The 19,272-nt window shown below is 44.2% G+C and overlaps 1 protein-coding gene across 1 annotated transcript; it reads left to right on the forward strand.

Annotated features, from left to right (window-relative positions):
• The first annotated feature begins 3,446 nt into the window (after window positions 1-3,446).
• LOC310853788 (transcription elongation factor SPT6-like) lies at window positions 3,447-8,409 on the forward strand. The gene is given in 2 exon segments (XM_083758242.1): window positions 3,447-8,142; window positions 8,144-8,409. Coding segments are annotated over 2 exon segments (4,878 nt in total). The 5' UTR covers window positions 3,447-3,516; the 3' UTR covers window positions 8,396-8,409.
• Window positions 8,410-19,272: the final 10,863 nt, after the last annotated feature.

The following is a 19,272-nucleotide window of genomic DNA, read 5'->3' on the forward strand; positions in this document are numbered from 1 at the left end:
TGTACTGTACTCCACAGTACTGTACTCCACTGTGCTGTACTGTACTCTACTATACTGTTCTGTAGTCTGTACTGTACTCCACTGTACTCCACTCTACTGCACTGTACTGTGCTCCACTGTACTGTACTCCACTGTACTGTACTCCACTGTACTCCACTGTACTGTGCTCCACTGTACTGTACTCCACTGTACTGTACACTGTACTGTACTCCTCTGTTCTGCTCTCTTCTGTACTGTACTGTATGGTTCGGTACCATAATATACCGTATTGTAGCATATTAGACCGTACTGTATCATACTGAACTGTGCCATACTGTACTATACGGTACTGTACAATACTGTACCATACTGTACTGTATGCTACTGTACTGTATTGTGCTGTGCCGTGCCTTACCATACTGTACTGTACTGTACGTACTTTAGCATACTGTGTGCTGTGGTGCCCTGTGTGTGTGTGCGCAGTGAAATAGGGAGGTGCCGGGGAATGAGGAAGTTGTGATGTAATTTGCATCACAGCGGAATGTTGCGCAATAACAGTGTGTCTGAGTAATATTTGTACAGTAACTATGGCAGTTGTGGGGAAGCGATGTAGTGCATATGGTTTCGGGTGGCGTGCAGGATTCTTTGTGCATGGAGAGATGTGTGCTGACGGAGTGGTTTGGTTGGAGAAGGAGAACGGATAAACGGCCATGTGCTTGTGTACCCCCTTTTTAATAGGGTAGAAGGATAATCAGTAGCTGTGAGCTTGTAGATCTGCTATTTTTGAATACCAGTATTATCCAACGCCAAAGTTCCTCGCAAAAAAAACGTTTTTAAGGCCTGTCCAATAGAGAGTATGCATATGCATGGTTTTCCCATCAGGACACGCCCCCCTCATCTAGACTGAGTGGCAAAACATTGAGCAGCATGGAGTGTTGGAGTTTGGAAGCGCTCGTTGGAAATCACTCAACCGTCCTGCGTACCACCTGTTTCTAAATGTCACATAGTGCAGGAGGCAGCGAAATGTTGTGTTATTGAAAACAAGCACTTACAAACTCTGACACATAATCAAATGCAGGGCATTTCTTGACAGAAAGTAGCTCATGGTGGATTTTTATGAAACAAAAACTTTGCAGATAGAAAGAGGATAATTCAAGCTTTTCGTACAGCTGCAATGTTGGTGAGTTTAACATTGTTTAATGTAATGCAATCAGACAGGACTTTTCTGTTTGGATGAATGGGCTGTCAAGGCCAGAAAGTAGTTTTTTGACACTCAGTGGGTGTTCCTGCATAACTTCCAGGTACGATGATGTCATGTGCATACCCTCTATACAACTCCTTACAACTGCCATTGGGGATAATGGTTGCAAGTAGAGTTGCATTTGTGTGGTCTGGCCCAGGTTTACTGAGGGTTATAATAAGGGTTTATTGACGGTTGCAGTGGTTAAATGTCTCGTGATGATAATGCTGTAAATTAAGTACATGAAACCATCTATGAAATGAATCTACAGTTTTGAAAAGTTTAATTATGCATCCTTGCGCTCAAAAACATTGAAGACCCCTGTTATGCTGTAAGAAAAGCCAAGCCAGAGATAAACCCTATACGTTTAGGCTACATACTGGCAGTGGCGGATTTAACAATCTGGGGGCTCCCATCAAAGCTGAAGCAGGGGGCTCCTCCCTCCCTCCCGCTCACGTGCGAAGTCACAATTGAAGTTGAACATTAGAATTGAAATACTTACATCAATGACACACCTTAGTGGCACAGTAATTATGGAAAGAAACTCCATGACAACAATGGAACTACACGCCTCTCTAGGAGTCATAAAACATGACCTGTAGTGTTTTTGGGAACATGTTGCTCTATCTGGATTGTGCCATGATGAGTCACTTGTTACTAGTCACTAATATGACTTATGACTCTAAAAACTGTTCATGACACAACAGAGACTAGTGTGATTTCAGGATGTGAACTCTGCAGGAGGCTATAGCCCTCTGAGATGTGTTAAGTCTTGAGCTGGCCAATGGCACCATCTTCTGGCTAGCAGGAGGCAAAGCAGATATCTTCTACATTTTAAAGGGATATTTCACTTTCAAAAAGACTTTTGGTAATAGAATTTACAATGTATTGTATTGTCTACTCAGGCTTATGTGAACAACCCAGACAGTTTTTATACTGTAGTTGGCTGCATGAAAAGCAACATATTTTTTGAAAGAGTAAAGCAGACAGATTACACACAGTCCATTCACATGTAGGCCTAAATATAATATAGGCCTACTAATTGATTCATGTGCTCTGGGACTTGTATCATGTCTTGTATTTTGTATTTCATAAATTAATCATTGGTTATAGGCCTACGTCATTTTCTGGCAACTGAATCAAGCCCATGCACTATTGACACCGTGCCTGGCGACCTGGCGCTTGCCCTGCGTAAATCAACCTTGTTGGGCATGCCATGTTTTTTGTTCTTGTTTAATGTATTTCGCTCTGGATTAATAGCGTCTGCTAAATGCCTAAATTGTAAATTGCATGGCAACGGTTTGTGTTGTGTATGACGTCAGACCAAAACAAGAAATTAAACTAGAAAAGTGCACTCTTCAGAGTTCAGATCTTCAGTTGCATAAACGGTGCTTCCTGTTTCATTTACATTGTGTTCTTGTTTATGCCCCACTATGGGCAGAAGTGGAAGCCCACTTCTGGAGGTGTGATCTATAGACATGCTCATGATTTACGTTAGAAATATCCCGCACATGTGTGAAGGCAGCTAGACAAAACAGTGTGGAGTATCAAAACAAGGCTGTCAACTAGGATGGGGGTTTGAAGCAACCTTTTCAATTAAACAAGTTATTTTTGGTATGATCACTGTTAATAGTTTTTTCAGGATAAACATTCCATAGTGGACGGGTGACAACTCTATATTTATGAGTGTCTGCCCCGACACTCGTGCCAGATTGATACAAGCACCGGAAACGTTCTAAGATTTATTTATTTATGTATTTTACAGTTAATAAATACCATTTCTGACGACTTGCTGCTACGTTCCAAAATGTCCTCCAAGTGTACATTTCAAATTAAACACTTTGTTTTTGTTGAGATGATTAAAACATAACTAGCACAAGGGATTAACAATCATTTGAATGACACACAAGTCTGTTCAGAATTACGTGCAGTATTGTACAAGACATTGTGCGTTATGTGCACGCAACAATGTATTAAACACAGGCTGACACAGTAGGGCACAGTCGCTAGCACAGCAACAAAGACTGTATGTATGCAAGCCGGGTGACCCACAGTAGATTAGAACACTATGATGACTCTATTGACAATAACATCTACAAAATCTACATTGTAGATTACTCTATTTGAAAACAGCCAATCACAATGCGAGGTCGGAACTCACCGTGACATCACAGCCAACATAAAAGAGAAAGGGTTCTCGTCGCTCGGTCTCACTCTCTCGGCAGCTTTTATAAATCAAAGATATTCCTGCCTTTACAGCTCATATTGACAGAATATACCAACACAGAGAGAGAAACATGTCAGAATTCATTGAAAGTGTGGCAGACAAGTCTGAACAGGACTCTGAAGAGAAAGAGCTTGAGCCGAAAAAGACACAGAGTTTTAAGGAGGATGATGAGGAGGAGGAAGAGAACACAGAAGACCAAGACGAGCGAGGGAATTTAAGGGGACTCATCGATGACGGAGACCATGAGGAGGGGGAAGAAGCAGGAGGTAGTGACTCAGAGGATGAAGTCAGGAATCGACGGAAGAAGCGCAACTACGAGGTAGACGACGATGATCTGGACCTCATGGAGGAGAACTTGGGTGTTAAAGTTAAAAGGAGGAAGAAAAAATACGACCGCTTGAAGACAATGGACGATGACGAAGAAGATGATGATATGAAAGACTTGATCGCGGAAGAGATCTTTACTGGTGACGGGGACGTGGATGGCGAGCTGCGGGAAGGAGATACCGTTGATACGGTGCTTCACCGAGGCGTTGACGAAGAGGATGAGGAGTCTGACATAGACGATTTCATTGTGGACGATGACGGCCAACCAATAACCAAGAGGAAGGGCAAACAGTTCTCAGCATACACCGACGTAGCCTTGCAGGAGGCCCAGGATATCTTCTTCGGCGGGAACTTTGACCCTGACTTTGCAGCCGAGAGGGAGGGCAGGAAGAGCATACTGGAGCTATATGAGCCCAGCGAGCTAGAGAGCAGCCATCTGACCAAAGAGGACAACGTGATCCGCTCCACCGACATGCCAGAGAGATTCCAGCTACGCTCGATCCCAGTGCAAGCTGCGGAGGACGATGAGCTGGAGGAAGAAGCCAAGTGGATTTTTAATCATGGCTTCTCCGCCCCGACCATTTCCATGCAGAAGACCAGAAACCTAGACAGAGGAATTAACTCAAACTTCCGGAGGAAAGGCCCGAGCACGATTGCCAAGATTAAGGAGGCCCTCAACTTCATGAGGAACCAGCACTTTGAGGTTCCGTTCATAGCTTTCTACAGGAAGGAGTATGTGGAACCAGAGCTAAACCTCAATGACCTTTGGAGGGTGTGGCAGTGGGACGAGAAGTGGATTCAGCTGAAGACCCGCAAGCAAAATCTGATGCGGCTCTTCCAGAGGATGCAGTACTACCAGTCTGAGCGGATCTCTGCTGACCCCAAAAAAACCCTGGCCGATGGCATCCGTCCCCTGAATTCCACCGACATGGAGAGGCTGAAAGACATCCAGACCCTTGATGAGCTGACCGATGTGTACAACTACTTTCTGTTATACTACAGCCGACACATCCCCAAAATCAGGAACTCTGCAAAGTTCGGCAAGACTAGACTGAAGAAGGTCAAGGAGGTGTCAGAGGATGGTGAGGAGGAAGACTTGGAGGTTATAGAGGAAGAGGAGGAGCCCAAAGGACCAGACCTGAAGCAGGCCTCACGCAGGGACATGTACAGCATCTGCCAGAGTGTGGGACTTGATGGCTTGGCCAAAAAGTTTGGTTTGACACCAGAGAAGTTTGGAGAAAATGTGCGAGACTGCTACCAGCGCCACGAGGTTGAGCAGGTCCAGGCCGAACCCATGGAGTTGGCTAAAGATTATGTCAATGTCAGTCAATTCACTAATCCCCAAGCAGTGCTTGAAGGGACCAGATACATGGTGGCCTTGCAGATTGCCCGGGAGCCCCTAGTTCGGCAGGTCCTCAGGGAAACTTTCCAGAACAGGGCGATGGTCAACATCAAGCCAACCAAGAAAGGAAAGAAGGAGATAGACGAGGCCCACTTTGCCTACCCGTTCAAGTACCTCAAGAACAAGCCTGTGAAAATGCTGAATGGTGATCAGTTCCTCAAGATGTGCTTGGCTGAAGAAGAGGGACTTCTCACCATGAATATCTGTATTGATATGATCGCTGTCAAAGGCTATCCTAGCCACCAGACACCATACTTCGAGGAGATCAAACAACTCTACTACAGGGATGAATTCAGCGACCAGGTCCAAGAATGGAACAGGCAGAGAGCCTTGGCCATAGAGATGGCCCTCACCCAGTTCCTCTACCCTCAGATGTCAGAGGAACTGAAGAACAAGCTTGTTGCCGAGGCCAAGGAGCACGTCATCCGGTGCTGCAGCAGGCGGTTGTACCACTGGCTGAAGGTGGCTCCATACAGGCCAGACCAGCAGGTGGAAGACGATTACCTGATGAATGAGAGTCAAGGCAATGGTATCCGAGTCCTGGGAGTCGCCTATGCCTCCAGCAGGGACACGCCCGTGTTTTGTGCTCTCATTAATGGCGACGGAGAGGTAATCGACTTCCTGCGTCTGTCCTTCTTCATGATGAGGAGGAACTCCCATAGGGAAGACGAAAGGGAGAAAAAAGCAAACGATATGGGAAAACTGAAGGCGTTTCTGAGTAGCAAGAAACCTCACGTGGTTGCAGTTGCTGGGGAGAATAGAGATGCCCAAATGATAATTGATGACATCAGAAGGACCATTGCTGAGCTTGAACAAGATTCCTCTCTGTCCCCAGTGGGAGTGGAGCTGGTGGATAATCACCTCGCTACGCTGTACATGAACAGCAAGAAGTCCGAAGCTGATTTCAGAGACTACCCGCCCCTGCTACGGCAGGCTGTTTCCATCGCCAGGATGATCCAGGATCCTCTCGTGGAGTACGCTCACGTCTGCAACAGTGACGAGGACGTCCTCTGCCTCAAGCTGCACCCACTACAGGAGCATGTGGTGAAAGAAGAGCTGCTCAATGTTCTGCATTGTGAATTCATCAACCGTGTCAACGAGGTCGGAGTGGACGTGAACAGGGCCATTGCCCATCCTCACAATCAGAGCCTGGTCCAATATGTGTGTGGCCTCGGACCAAGGAAGGGCTCTCACCTCCTCAAACTCCTGAAGCAGAACAACACTCGTCTGGAGAACAGGACCCAGCTGGTCAAATTGTGTCACATGGGACCTAAAGTCTTCAGCAACTGTGCTGGTTTCATCAAGATCGACACTGTGTCACTCGAAGACAGCACAGACTCGTACATTGAGGTTCTAGACGGTACTCGCGTACACCCGGAGACATATGAGTGGGCTCGGAAGATGGCCATGGACGCAATGGAGTATGACGAGTCAGTGGAGGATGCCAACCCAGCCGGAGCCTTGGAGGAAATTGTAGAGAACCCGGACCATCTCAAGGACCTGGACCTGGACAACTTTGCAGAGGAGCTGGAGAGACAGGGTTGTGGCAACAAGCAAATCACTCTTTATGACATCCGTGCTGAGCTGAGCTGCAGGTACAGAGACCTCAGAATTGATTACAGAGCCCCCAACACGGAGGAGGTTTTTGACCTGCTCACAAAGGAGACACCGGAGACCTTCTATAAAGGCAAGTTGATCACCACCACAGTAACAAGCATTGTTTACAAGCGGGCCCAAAGGGAGAGCTACGACCAGGCCATCCGTAATGACTCCACAGGGCTGTGGCAGTGTCCCCTATGTCTGCAGACCAACTTCCCTGATCTCGGCAAGGTGTGGAACCACTTTGACAGCGGCTCTTGTCCAGGAAACGCTATTGGTGTTCGGACCAGGTTGGACAACGACATCCAGGGGTTCATCCCCAAAAAGTTTCTCAGTGACAAGGTGGTCGCGCACCCCGAGGAGAGGGTCAAGGTGGGCATGATGGTCCACTGTCGCATCATGAAGATTGACATTGAGAGGTTCAGTGTTGAACTGACATGTCGCACCTCAGACCTGATGGACAAGAGCGACGTGTGGAAGCTCCTCAAGGATAATTTATACGACTATGACACAGAGTCAGAGGACAAGGAGAGGGACGAGGAACTGGAGAAGAAACAAAATCGAACACCCTACATAAAGCGTCTTATTGACCACCCCAACTTCAAGAACATCAACTTCAAACAGGCAGAGAAGATGATGGAGTCCATGGGCCAGGGAGAGTTGGTCTTCAGGCCCAGCAGCAAAGGAGTGAACCACCTAACTGTTACCTGGAAGGTGGTGGACGGCATTTACCAGCATGTGGACGTGAGAGAGGAGGGCAAGGAGAACGCCTTCAGCTTGGGACAGACGCTGCGGATCAACACGATGGAGTTTGAAGATCTGGACGAGATCATGGCCCGCTACATTCAGCCGATGGCTGCATTTGCCCTGGATCTGCTGGGACACAAGTACTTCCAGGAGTGCAACGGAGGAGACCGCAAGACAATGGAGGAACTACTCATGAAGACGAAGAGGGACAAGCCTGCATTTATTCCATATTTTATCTCGGCCTGTAAGGATCTGCCAGGGAAATTCATGCTGGGCTACCTTCCTCATGGGAAGCCACGAGTCGAATATGTGACCGTCACCCCGGACGGCTTCCGGTATCGCATAAAGATATTCCCTTCAGTTAACGGACTGTTCCGCTGGTTCAAGGACCACTACAAAGCGCCCTTACCTGGCAGAACCCAGAGTAACAGCAGTAGAACCTTGAGTAACAGCAGAACAAGGACGCCCGCATTGGTAAACATGGCGGCTAATGTTAACAACGCCACACAGGCTCAATGTGGCTCCAGTCAGTATAGTGGTGGCAGCATGGGGAGAGGTGGAGCCAGCTCCTCTGCCTATCACGTGTTCGCCACGCCCCAGCAACCCACGGCTGCACCACTCACGTTTGACACCCAGGCTCTTGTACGTGACACCCAGCCGACAGGCCCGGGGCACCCCGCGGTATCCCCGCTCCACCCTGCAGTTGGTGCACTCCCACACCCAAGGCCACTCGCACCAACTGGTCCTGTGCATATGTGACGAGTTGGGAGTGAAAAGATGGAGTAAGGTCAAGTGTCTTGTGAGAGCCAAGGTGAGAGCCCCCTCTCTATTCATCAAAAATAAGCAGCCCTACGGCAGGTTACTAAATTACTAACAAGAGTTTATATATAAATTAAGCCAGCTAGTTTCTCCCATCTGGCCTGCTTAAAGGAGTAGTTCACCCCCAAAAATACTTATTTTATCAATCAATCAATTACACATCCCATGAAACATTGATTTCATGGAGACTTTTGATTTTGTGGCATTCCTAAACCAATAGCCTAATTTAAAATGATTGGCTTAGGACAAAATGTAATCATGTATTTTGGCTGTGACAATAACAAAACAATCTCCAGCAACCTGCAACCAGAGGCTGGTTCACCATGTCCTCACAAGGAGTTGATCGTCTACTAACCTTTGTTTTTAGGACAAACTAGTTAAAGAATGAGTGCCGTGATTTCCCCCTAAAACATGATCATCAGGTACTATGATTATACTAGGAGGAGGATTTTTTTCAAAACAGTGTAAGTGTTAAAATGATGTTTTTATGTGGCCACACACCATAGCACCACCCACCTGAACTTAAGCCTTGCCCACAGCTGTTGTTGTATGATAATGGGGGAGGGCTTAGGGTTATGATGTCACAACGTGGTGTATTTGATTGGGCCCTTTGACTCTCAAAGGCTTTCAGAAAGAAACCCAAAGATTTTTGAATATTATAACTACATCTGGGGGTCTATTAGAGTAATCTTCACTCCATAGACACATACGAAACAGAAAAAGTTCAAAAATCCCACCACTGAGGGCACTCCATCTATCCTTAAACTATTCAGTAGTTGAAGAGAAGATGTTGGCTTTGACCTCGAGCAGTGTATAGTTATTTGATTAACTACATAACATCTTTACCTCTTTGACACCTTTCAGATTTCACACTTTTCAGAATTATTATTTTTTGGTGCTCCATTACACAGCTATGTGTGTCCCTATACGTGTCCCTATGAGAACGTGTGTACGTGTCTGTCCAAGCACGGACAGCTGCAACACCTAAAGTGGCCAGTGGAGTACAGCACAGAGTAAAGTGGCACAGAATACACTACAGTACCAGCCCTGGGCAAGAGGTCTGGATGTTCTGGGGACCCCCACACGGTCATTTCTCAACCATTTCGGACACGGCACTGCTTGCCGGAACTGGGCCGGCACCCTGGCCGTGTTCCTGGGACCCCCACACGGTAACTAAATAGTTGCACTGCTCAGTTCACACGGGTGTGATTTTTTTAATTGCAGTGTCAAATTGCTATTTCATAGCTATTGCTTTTGTACCACTATTTGTATCTATTTTATTTCTAAATATATAAGAAGAAAGTGTAAGGTCGTATGAGTTTGTTCATGGAATCGCTGGTCGTTGTTTTTTGGACGCAGGGGTCTTCAACGTTTTTTCAGGCCAAGGACCCCATAGCTGAGAGAGATGAAGCTGGGACATCCTCTACATTGTATAAAATTGTGCAGATTAAACGAGCAGTTGAGATGAATAACAGTCTAAATCCATAATTTATTCTGACCCCCCCCCTGAAAAGGCCTATCTGTCCTGACCACTTATCTATGTATTTACATTATGGATATTTAGTGTGGACTTAGACTGTTATTCGTATCAAATGCGCCCTTTTCATAGATTTCTTTGATAGCTTCATCAGTTTTGTGCAAATTAATGTTTTTTTTTATTTATATTTTTCTCTTTTTATTCATAATATTTCATACATCAAAACTTATGAAAACTTGACCTTTGTCTCTGTATTTTTTTTTCTCTTTTACCGTCACCAAAACCTCTTTGATGAAAATAGCAGATCTACAAGTAAAAAATGCCTCGCAGTTATAGCATGCTGTAGGAATTGAAATTGGGGTCCGCTCGTGATTCCAACGTTGGATGCTGCAGTTTGACCTCCTCATCGGACTATGGGATGTGAACTAGTATACGCTGTCCAGGAGATGGGATCTAAGTGTGCATGGGTCTCAGACCCTCCCACCAAGGATGCATGGAGGATGGAGGAAATGAGGTGAGAGAGGAAAGTGAAGCTGAATTCCAATACCCCAAATCACTCACACTCAGTCACTCCAGCATAGCAATTCAGAGCTGCCAACCTGCACACATTTTGTGTACCAACCACGCAATTCTAGGTGTCTATACGCCTAGAATTGCGTGGTTGGTACACAAAATGTGTGCAGGTTGGCAGCTCTGGCAATTGTGTAGACAATACTGTAACATCAGCGTCTGAACGTAGGCTAAATCATTGCGGGTTGTTTAGCAGAATTCAATATAGTGGTATTTTGGTCCACAGACCACACGATGGTGATGCTTAAGCAGAATTGTGATTCTGCTGAGGCTTCACTGTGTATAAAGTTATTATGCAAGTTTACATTAATAAATGACCTTTGTTCACCTGTACTCCTAAGGTTTTTAGCTTAAGACCCAAAAGAGAAATGAGACATTTGCCCGGGAGGCCGGGAACAGAAGCTCACACGTCGCTTTGCGCCGTCTTGTGAGCTTGTAGATCTACCATTCTTACTACTTAAGCCTTTTTTTTAGGGCCGCTGGCACGCCCAGCTTTGGGTGTGCTGGTCAATCTTTGCGATGATTTGATTGGCTGATCAACCCATAGCGATGATTTGATTGGCTGAGCAAAGTAGCCTACATATTGAGGATTAAAAGTGAGGGCAGAGAAGTTAGGACGTCAATTGTGATTGGCCAGAATGTGATGATGTACAGTATGATGTAATATGAGTGAGTGCCCCTCACTTCACACGAGTGTGATTATGGGTGGAGGTGATTTGATCATGATAATGTCTGAGTGCTACAATTTGGATTATCATGATGATGATGTATAGATGCAGTAACCACAACCGTACTGCTACCGACTAATAGACACATAGGCCTACACACAGTCACATGTCGGAGCGGTTAGCACCACTCAAAACGTTCAATTGTTTTTGAGGGGTGCTAGCCCCTCCTATGCACTGCTTTGTGTGTGTAGGTGTTTATAGCATGGGAATGTGATGATTTGATTGGCTGAGCACGGAATGTGATGTAAAATAGATGTTTTTGTTTAAACTTAGTTTTTGAAGTAATGAATAAATACATTTATAAAATATATAAATTATATGCACACACGTACACGTACACATACAATCTCACCGACTTGTGAGCTTGATCAGGGACTATGACTAGTTTGAGCTATGGTACGATGGCAATGCATGGTCTCTTGACTTTAATCCATTCTGGATGGGAACCCATTTTGGTGTTTTATTGCATTATGTTATACTTTAGCTATTGAAGAATAGCTAACTCAACCCTTTGCTTCTGGGGGAGTCCCTGGAACAACATATGTTCAGATGGCGGTCGGCGGCCAATTACATAGATGTTTGGGGGTCCTTGACATGAAAATGTTTGAGAACCACTGACATAGAAACATTTTTAAGCCAAGAAAACAGCAGCCAGGTAAAGAACTTGAACATTAGAAAGCTCAGTGAAGCAGAAGCGCATATACCCCTTGCCTGGAAACCAGACAAATCTACCAGTGAAAAAGTAATTATAATAATAATTCTGAAAGAATAAAAATCACATTCGTTTTGTCACATTCCGTGCTCAGCCATATTACAAATCACATTCCGGGCCAATCACAATTTGCGTCCTCACTTTTCTGCCTTCACTTTTAGCTTCAATATGTATTAATTGCTCAGCCACTCAAACCATCGCTATGGGGTGATCAGCCAATCACAAGCCAATGTTTGTGTTCACACAAACCCGGAAAGCTGGGCATAGGCATATTCTAATTTCTTACTGAATACTTACCGGTATGCTCTCAAAAATAAAATGAAAAAAAATCACAGATGAGTGATTTGTCTGAGTCATAACCAAGACATCAGCCTGGTAGATTGCTGACATCATAGTACTATCATGACATCAGTAATTATGATGTGAGGCATTTTAGGGCCTTTGTGGTGCTATGGTGCCATGAGTTGCATGCATAGTTGAAGTAACCTTGAATGAGTGCTCCTGTTAGGGTCTTCAACGTGTTCTCTACTATTTTGATTGCACAGTTGCCATTCACACAACTAGTGTGAACCCTGTATCAGTGCTTCCAAAAGTGGGGTCCAACCCCTCCCAGGGGTCCTTGGGGTGAAACCTTGCACACACATTCCCATTATAACGCCACCGGCAGGCCGAATTGGTGGGTGATATATACTGTAGTAGTAAGAAATGGAGAGGGCAAGCCCTGAACATATAACCAAAATGTTAAAGTATATTTGGTATTAGACACACATGAGCATAACACTATTAATTGAGTCTAATAGCACCACACCACAATTGTCTGTTTGAGGAAAGCACTTTGTGTGCTGTTGAACTTTATTATAATGGAAGCAGACAAGCAAGAATAGGTGGGCACTATCTTTAGACATCTGGGCACCTTGATGTAAAATGAGCTGGGCACCTTGATGTAAAATTAGCTATTTTGTCCAAAGTGGTTTTTTTAAATGGTGTAATGCACGGTACATTTACATTTATCAGACTTCATTTTATTTTTCAACTTCTGGTTGATTCCCAAAAATTACTGGATGTACAGGTTTTGTAGCAATTTTAGAAATATTACACCATTTATAGAGGATGATTCATCAACTTCAAATGTTGTCTTTTTTGGCTGAATTATGATGGAATCATTTTGAGGGCAAGTGGAGAGGGTTTATTCTTGATTTTGTATTAGTTTGCAGGGAGGGACTTCGATGTAAATCTCTCTTCCTCCTTACATCCAGCACAACATTCCCAGAAAGCAACAATACTTTCAGGATTGAACGTGGGTTATCATCGGTTGGTTGGTGGTGTATAAAATGGCAACACAAATGCATGGCATGGATAGGACTGGGGGCCAGGCTGTTGAAAACTAATTTTACCAACTCTTTTACACCTGCAATTACGACACCAAGGGGTGAGAATTCAGCTATATTTATGATGACATGAGTTTCTGTGATCACATCAGGCCTGATAAACTCAATGCCATGATCATCCATCACATGGGCAACATACAAGGATTTGCCTCGGGTCTCGCGAACATCATACCCCTCACTCGGGTGACCCAGCCGGGGTGATCAAGTCTCAACTTACGTCCAACCCTCGATCAGACCAACTAGGGAAAGACCAGGTCCACACAATCCATTGGAACCACTCCGGAACTACTATGCCGGGATTGAGAGGTACTATTCTGACATGTGGAGGGACTAGGCTCTGTGGGTTGACTCCTGTCCGGGCCCCTCCTACGTCTCACCAGGAGCACAGCTAGGACCTGTGCGTTGCACCAGACTCCCAGCACCAGACACTTCATTCAGGAGTGGTGGATTCTTGAGCCGCAATTGTTCTGCAGGCTCCACCTGGGCAATGGTAATACTGCAGGCTCCACTTGCAGCCTCACTGAGCCTATTATATTTCATGTCTAAATTATGGACAGTGTGTCTGGTTGGCTGCTGTATAGTAGGCCATGTTTGTCATGTGTGAATGAACGGTGGAGCTGTCTTATTGTAACATTTAATAATTTTCACAGATTTATTAGTGTAAGTTTTCCTGCTATCAAAGTTTTCTATCATGAAGTTTTACACTGAGGTAAACGTATCCAATATTTAATTAGTAATATTGTAGCAACTTATGTTTTCAGATCTAGTCAAGTTCTACCGGCCACATGGGGGCACTATTTGACATTAATGTATTTTTATATATAAATTCTTACCCTTGCTATACTTCACATGTCTATAATGCACTGTCAGTATTCTTACAATTATAATCTTTTAACACTGAAACTATAGTCATAAGAACAGAATAGTTATTAATACTCAAAATACTTGACAGAAATAATCATAACACATTATATAATAATTAGTAAAGCATTACATTTCTAGACACTCACTTAAATGCTTTTGGCAAGGTATGTGTATTATTGTAATGGCCTACATAATATAATATATGTATTATAATCACTGTTATAATGCTTTATAGCCTACTTATAGTGTGTTTATAGGTCACTAAATTACAGCTATATTTATATTATATTTATATATTTTATAGCTCTGTATTATTCTGATAGTAATCATTGCTATAGTTTTTGCTCAGTAAACTCAGACAGTAACCTAACTGAGTACCTCACAGAATAATCTAAAAACCACGCCCACCTGTGCGAATGCCTCGCAAAATAGTCAGACCCGTTGGTGCAGCAGTGTTGCCATGTCTGCTTAATGTGCTTATTATAAGCGACTGGGCTTGTTGATTTTCTGAAACATCGCTTGTTTTAGGGTTGCGTTTGGGCTTGTTTAAAGTTGTTGCTTACCGGTATTTAGGCTTGCTTTATTATTCTTATCATTAGTATTTAAACATTTTCATGTGGACCAGTCCAGAAGTATTTTTGTTCCAGAGACCTCCATACCATTGTTGTCTAAAATGTTTACAAAAATGAAATGGTCTTAAGTAAAGTAGGCCTATACATGATGAGACGTATGAATATTGAATATACACTTCTATATATAGCCAAAAACAGGAAATCATCATAGGAGGTAAAAAAGGGTGGGTGGGGGATTCAGTTTTTACGGGGGCCAGTTTCGAATTGCCCTTTGAGAGTAGTTTTGAAGGAGTCAAAGGGATTTGCATGTCTTAATGACTTTTGGTAGGGTGTTCCACATTTTGGTGGCATAGGAGCGAAATTAATTTAGTCCCTTGTTTGAGCCGAATCTGGGTTGCACATGGTTTGTTGAACTCCCTCTGGTCTTGTGGGTGTGGACTTTGGTGTATCGAATCTTGTGGACCGGACCCATTGCAAGATTCTGTACTCTGTCGTCAACCCTAAGCCATTCCAGGGATTGAGGCCAAGTAGCCTGACCAGTTTGTTTCGGGAAGTCTGGAGCCTTGTTTTAAGAGCCTTAGAAGTGCTGTGGTACCAAGAGGTGCATGCATAGTCAAAGAAACCTTGTACGAGGGCTCCTGTTAGGGTCTTCAAGGTGTTTTTGTTGACCAGTGAGGAGATCCTGCAAGGAATCTTGTTCTTTGGTTGACGTTTTGTATAACGTTGGTGGCGATTTTATTACCAGAAATATTTGCCTCCAGGATGGAACCTGTAGGTAATTCCATCTGTTCATGTGATAATATTGTCACCCACTCTAACCAAGAAGCCATCTGCCTTGCTGAGACTACTATTTTCTTGCGGAACACCACAGCTCACTGGGAGGGGGGGACAGTGTTCTGTACACCTCCACCATCTGTTCCAGCTCACTGTTGTGCTATCAAAACCAATTGCTTTTAGATTGTTAACCAGTATGGAGTGGTTCACGGTGTCAAAAGCCTTTTGGAGGTCCAGCATGATCATGCCGCAGTATTTGTCAGCATCCACCTCGTGTTTGATGTGGTCGCTCAAATAGAGGAGGCATGTGTCAGTGGAGTGGGATGTTCTGAAGTAGTAAGCTAATTATAGCAATTGTAGAAATATTAGACCTTCATTTTCGAATGTTTAAGCACGTTCTAATCATGTTTAAGATACATTACATTAATACGTTAACATTAACATTTCCAAATATTTGATTATTTATTATTTGCAAGCTTGTGGCCTTGTTTTCATGTCCTGGTTGCTTATTTCTCGCACAATCTGGCATTGTCTGGCAACACTGCTTGGAGACGCACTCGCACATTAACGTCCTGCTGCTTCTGGAGCGTCTCAGAGGAGACGCAACAAGTACAACAACCCAACAACCCTGAACCCTTAGGCCGCAGTCACACCTATACGACAACGTGTGTTGTGTGATAAAACAATGTTTTATGGTTTTATCTGTGTCGCATCAATTTACCACAATGCTTTGCGGTGCGTGGGCGGTGCGTGGGCGGTGCGAGGACCTGCGGAAACACATGTGTTGCCTGTTGTCCTTACGGCTTACGCTGTTAGCTGCGGGACACAGTAGCTAGTAGCTTGGTGGTTGTTTCAACTTGTTTGTGGTGACAAAATGTTTTTTTGGAGGAGAAAGAGGGCTCTTGTCCTGGCGATCTTGGTGGCGAGGAGAAAGAGGGAGAGGGAGACGCGCCAGAGAAAGCTTGTGGCTAGGAGGAGGAGGAGAGAATGCGAGCGAGGGAGATTCAAATGGCCGTGGGGCGTAGAAGGAGGCGAGTGTGGGTCGATCCAATCTTTCAAGTTCGGAAACGGCTCGGTGACGGTCACCAGCTTTATTGGGAGCTACGTCGGGATGAAACCCGTTTCCACCAGGAATTTAGAATGTGTATACAACAGTTCGATTTCCTGCTGGCGAGGGTGACTCCAGACATTCAGAAGCAGGACACTTTCTACAGGGAAGCGATACCTCCCGCTGAACGTCTTGCTATCTGTTTACGGTACAGTAACTATGTTACGTTCATTTTGTTGATTACCCACCTAGTAAATGCATCGTTAGCTCGAAAACTCGCCAATCAGCTAACGTGTGCAGCAAGGAATGCCAGGTAGACTTAAATATGTTACTGTAAGCTGGAAATCATAACAGCACCAGGAATGTAAATGGATGTGAGGATGAAAGATAATATTATATAGGCTATATGCTTAGTGGATAGTTGTCAACTAAAGGCTGCTGGTGTTTGACCATGATACTGACATGACACTGACATGATGTCAGTATCATGGTCAGTATCATGTCAGTATCATGGTCAGTATCATGGTCAGTATCATGTCAGTATCATGGCCAGTATCATGTCAGTATCATGGTCAGTATCATGGTCAGTATCATGGTCAGTATCATGTCAGTGTCATGGTCAGTGTCATGTCAGTATCATGTCAGTATCATGGTCAGTATCATGGTCAGTATCATGTCAGTATCATGGCCAGTATCATGTCAGTATCATGGTCAGTATCATGTCAGTATCATGGTCAGTATCATGGTCAGTATCATGTCAGTATCATGGTCAGTGTCATATATTACATCAATCAATTATTATTATTATTATTATTATTATTATTATTAATCAATAAACCAAAAAGGCAATAAACATAACTGAAAAAAGCTGCTTATACTTTCAAATCTAAACCATATAGTTGTGAAAGTGATCAAAGCTGCTTATACTTTCAAATCTAAACCAAATAGTTGTGAAAGTAATCTGTCGGAATGGTGGGACTTTTTCTGATGCCGCGGGTCCCTGTCGGAATGGTGGGATGTTTACAAATATAGAGCATACCACCATTTAGACAATTAGAAGTCAATGTCGGAGTGGCAGCATGTCGGAATGGAGAGTGAACACTGTTTGGGGTCATGCAAGGTGGAGAGAGCAACAAATACTTTCCAGTTCTGTTCAACTGGCTTTTTATAGCTTATAGTTCAGCGGGTCTTATACTTTAACATGTCAAACTCCATATTAATATGATTTTCTGCCGAGGATCCCCATGTGAAAAGATGTGTTGGGAACCCCCTGGTCCAGTGCGTCATGACGCACTGGACATGTAGATGACTCCATCACAGCCCATGGCCTTCAAGCCTTTAAACGTGGAGTTCATAGACACCTCCTGACCACCCCCTCACACTGACTGTTGTGCTGCAGTGAACCGTAGGATTGGCCAATGGAAATATATATGCAGTGACAGATGACACTATGATCCCAGGTAAATGTCCCTGTGAAGCAGTAGTAACATGTAGTAATATGCATTATCAATCTCCCCACTGACATTATTGAACACACTGAGCTTGGACATATACTGTCTTATCACTGAAATCAGTATACACATGCTTTTTAAGTTTATATATACCTGAACTAAGTTGTTAGGTACATGTCATTTCTGATTGTGTGTTAACATTGTGATTGATTTTTCTCTTCCTCTTATCCAGACACCATGCCACTGGTAAATAATATCACTACATTTGCAAAAGCGTCCTCATACCAAAGTCCCTCATCACAGCTGAGTTGACACGAGAAGTTGATGATCAGTCTACAGTGAGCAGTGTCCCCATGAGCAAGTAACACATGTACAGTAGGAGCTACACACTATTCCTCCTACTTCCACAGCTGACCTACGTCACGCTGACAAACCAAATGATTCCTAGTGCAGCTACAAAAGAAACTATCATCCGAGGTAACGTCCCTGTTAAAGCATTAGTAACATCTGTATTCTCCGATTCCCCACTGTCATTGCTCAGTGCAAACATGTACATCTGCTGTCTTTGATTCATGTCCACCTATCTCTGCAGAATGTTGAAGGAGTCAGTGGAGGAGTACCTGGCCCTGCGGAAAGTGCTGTGCCAAGTGGATAAGATGTAGGCCAAGCTGCTCAAAGAGGAGGCCTTCCTGGAGGAACCAGACCACCTGATCTCTAGAGCAAAGGTCAGGAAATTATGTGTCTGCCTGTGTAACTCTGTTAGTAAGATTGGATATAGACCGATTCCGTAGCAGTTTCATGGTCGCAGCCTACGTATTTCCTGTAGGCGGAGCCGACATAGCTGCGGGGTTTAAACCCTCACCAGGCGCACCTCTTCTACTATAGTGAACGGCAGAGTGACTGATGTTTAGTCTGCCTCAAACGTTACTCTTTTACCTCCTTTTTACTAACACTAACATTACAAATATGCCCAGAACATCGTGATGAACCTGTGTAGTTTATGGCTGCTCCAACAGTAGTGGCAACATAGAAAATCAAAATCAAACGGAATGTCAAAATATCCACCGCGGTGGCTGAGACCAGAGCCATTGAGCCATTGAGTAATGGTTGAGACGAAACAGTGAAAGGTCCTGCAAGATACATAACGTCAGTCTTACCCAATACCCAATCTTTCTGTTTTATTAACACAAGGCTGCTGTACTTTATACCTCATACTTTAAATGCTTAGTATGAGGTATAAAATACAGCAGCCTTGTGCTCATAAAACAGAAAGATTGGGTATTGGGTAAGACTGACGTTATGTATCTTTCAGGACCTTCCACCGCGGTGGATATTTTGACATTCCGTT

Source organism: Protomyctophum parallelum (assembly GCF_964188405.1).
Source record: "Protomyctophum parallelum genome assembly, chromosome: 22".
Classification (NCBI taxonomy): Eukaryota; Metazoa; Chordata; class Actinopteri; order Myctophiformes; family Myctophidae; genus Protomyctophum; species Protomyctophum parallelum.